The 1,811-nt window shown below is 56.4% G+C and overlaps 3 protein-coding genes across 3 annotated transcripts; 1 reads left to right on the forward strand and 2 right to left on the reverse strand.

Moving 5' to 3' along the window:
* Positions 1-190: 190 nt before the first annotated feature.
* On the reverse strand, positions 191-538 carry DQ04_18741000 (hypothetical protein; the record flags this gene model as incomplete). The annotated part of the gene is made up of 1 exon (XM_009317742.1): positions 191-538. The coding sequence occupies one exon, from the start codon at positions 536-538 to the stop codon at positions 191-193; it is 348 nt and encodes a 115-aa protein (XP_009316017.1).
* Positions 539-897: 359 nt separating this feature from the next.
* Positions 898-1,308, reverse strand: DQ04_18741010 (hypothetical protein; the record flags this gene model as incomplete). The annotated part of the gene is made up of 1 exon (XM_009317743.1): positions 898-1,308. One exon carries the CDS (start codon positions 1,306-1,308, stop codon positions 898-900), a length of 411 nt encoding a protein of 136 aa, XP_009316018.1.
* Positions 1,309-1,501: 193 nt separating this feature from the next.
* DQ04_18741020 (hypothetical protein) lies at positions 1,502-1,811 on the forward strand (the record flags this gene model as incomplete). Its single annotated transcript, XM_009317744.1, has 1 exon — positions 1,502-1,811. A coding segment is annotated over one exon (310 nt), but the record flags the coding sequence as incomplete, so codon positions are not given.

Genomic DNA, 1,811 nt, shown 5'->3' on the forward strand with positions numbered 1-1,811 from the left:
GGCTTCAGCAAAAAGCCAGCCTTGGTGCCATGCGGCCCCGCTCAAGTGGAAGCGGCTCAAATATGAAGCCCGATTCCCATCGCAGCGTCGGGTGGGCCGTTTGGTTGGATCGCCGGCTTCGGGCTTACAAAGTCCAGCCATAAACATTCGCGCCGGCGCGCGCCCTGCAGCTAGCAAATAAATTATACCCTTATAGTGTTGTATGGGGCTGCCTTTGCAATTTGCAAACTTGCAATAAAAAGACCTTGGTGCTGCGGAAATGCCTCATCGTGGCGCCAAGGTCTAGCACTAAGTTCATTACTTCGGAAGCTAAATTTCCACAACTCCACCACCGAATTCGGCTCAGTTGGGGCTGCACCGCGATACGGCCGCTACTTATTCGGATAGCGGAGCGAAGTACCTTGCAAATAAGGCGCGTTTTGTAATGAATAAAGTGCCTGAACGGAGAGACTGCAGGGAAAATACACGCTACACATCGATAAGTTTCACGGTGTGGTACCCGGTTTCCCGGACTGGGGAATCCAATGCCATACGCCATAGTTCTCCCGGGAACTGCGCCATGGTACCGATACAACGCGACCTGCTCTCCAGGGGTCAAGCGGAGGGCCTGACCGGAGACCGCTCCTCTGGGACACCGTGCTGCTGGTGTCGCCCGCGCCCATGGGTTGAAAGGAACCCATTATCAGGAGGTTTTAGCGGGTATGGGTGGGTTTCCCCTCCGCCAAGTCCCACACAATCTGCCCTGGCACGGCAGATGCGCGCAAATGCATTTCCTCCTTCGGGCAGCGGCACCTGGCCGTTAAATTGCACGTGGAACAGCAAGAAAAACAATAAAAAGAAGGACGGTTTCTTCCTTTATTGGGGATCTTTGCTGGGCGGAAAACTAGCAAAATCTCGTTATAATGAAACCCTTTTTGCTCCCACGCCGTGCGGGTCCACGCGCGCTTTTGCCACCCCGTTGGCCCCCGGCGCCGCGACGCACGGTTTTTGCGTGGAAGTTTGAATTGTGGCGACGGCGTTTGCCAATACCCCCTTCAGGGGAAACGGCCCGTTTGTTTCCCGGAAGCCCTCTTGAAAGGACCCCCGCCCTTTGGGGCAGCCGGGGGAACCGTGCGGAAAGGCCATACGATGGCCAGCATTGCCTTGCGACACCCCCGGAGGGGATGGGGCTTCAAAGCGTGTACGTCGAACGCGCTGCGTTCCGCCGGGGGCGGCGCATTTTAATAAAAACGGCCGAAAGGGCCTTCGCTTCCGGAGTCGAATCTCCCTTTTNGTCGAACGCGCTGCGTTCCGCCGGGGGCGGCGCATTTTAATAAAAACGGCCGAAAGGGCCTTCGCTTCCGGAGTCGAATCTCCCTTTTTGGCCGGGTTCCTGGTCGAGATGCATTCGCCTTGCGCGTCGCGCTATAAAGGCCTACTCGGCAGCATTTGTGAGAGCACACCTGGCTCGGGCGAAGGGCGTGTCTCTTCCACTTTGCCCCCGTGAGCCGCTTGCGGAAAAATGTCGTCCCTTTCGCTGGGTTCATCTACGGCATCTCGTTGTCTTGGGTCCAAACGTCAGGGCGATCCTTCGCTCTCTGAATTTTACGCAATTGGGTATGCAAGCGCCTTCCCTATTGGGGATGTTCCGCCGAAGCGCCGTCAGGACGCAAGGCAAAAAACCCATCCCACGAAATTACCCCACGCCTCCGAATATGCTGGACCAGGCGGCGGCGGCGCGGGAAAAGCGCAGCGAAACGCCAATATAAATTCCTCTGGCTCCCTACTTTCGAAACATTCCATTGTGCCTTCGAATGTGCGTATTTTTTTTT

This window comes from Trypanosoma grayi (assembly GCF_000691245.1).
Source record: "Trypanosoma grayi strain ANR4 Tgr_1874_V1, whole genome shotgun sequence".
NCBI lineage: Eukaryota > Euglenozoa > Kinetoplastea > Trypanosomatida > Trypanosomatidae > Trypanosoma > Trypanosoma grayi.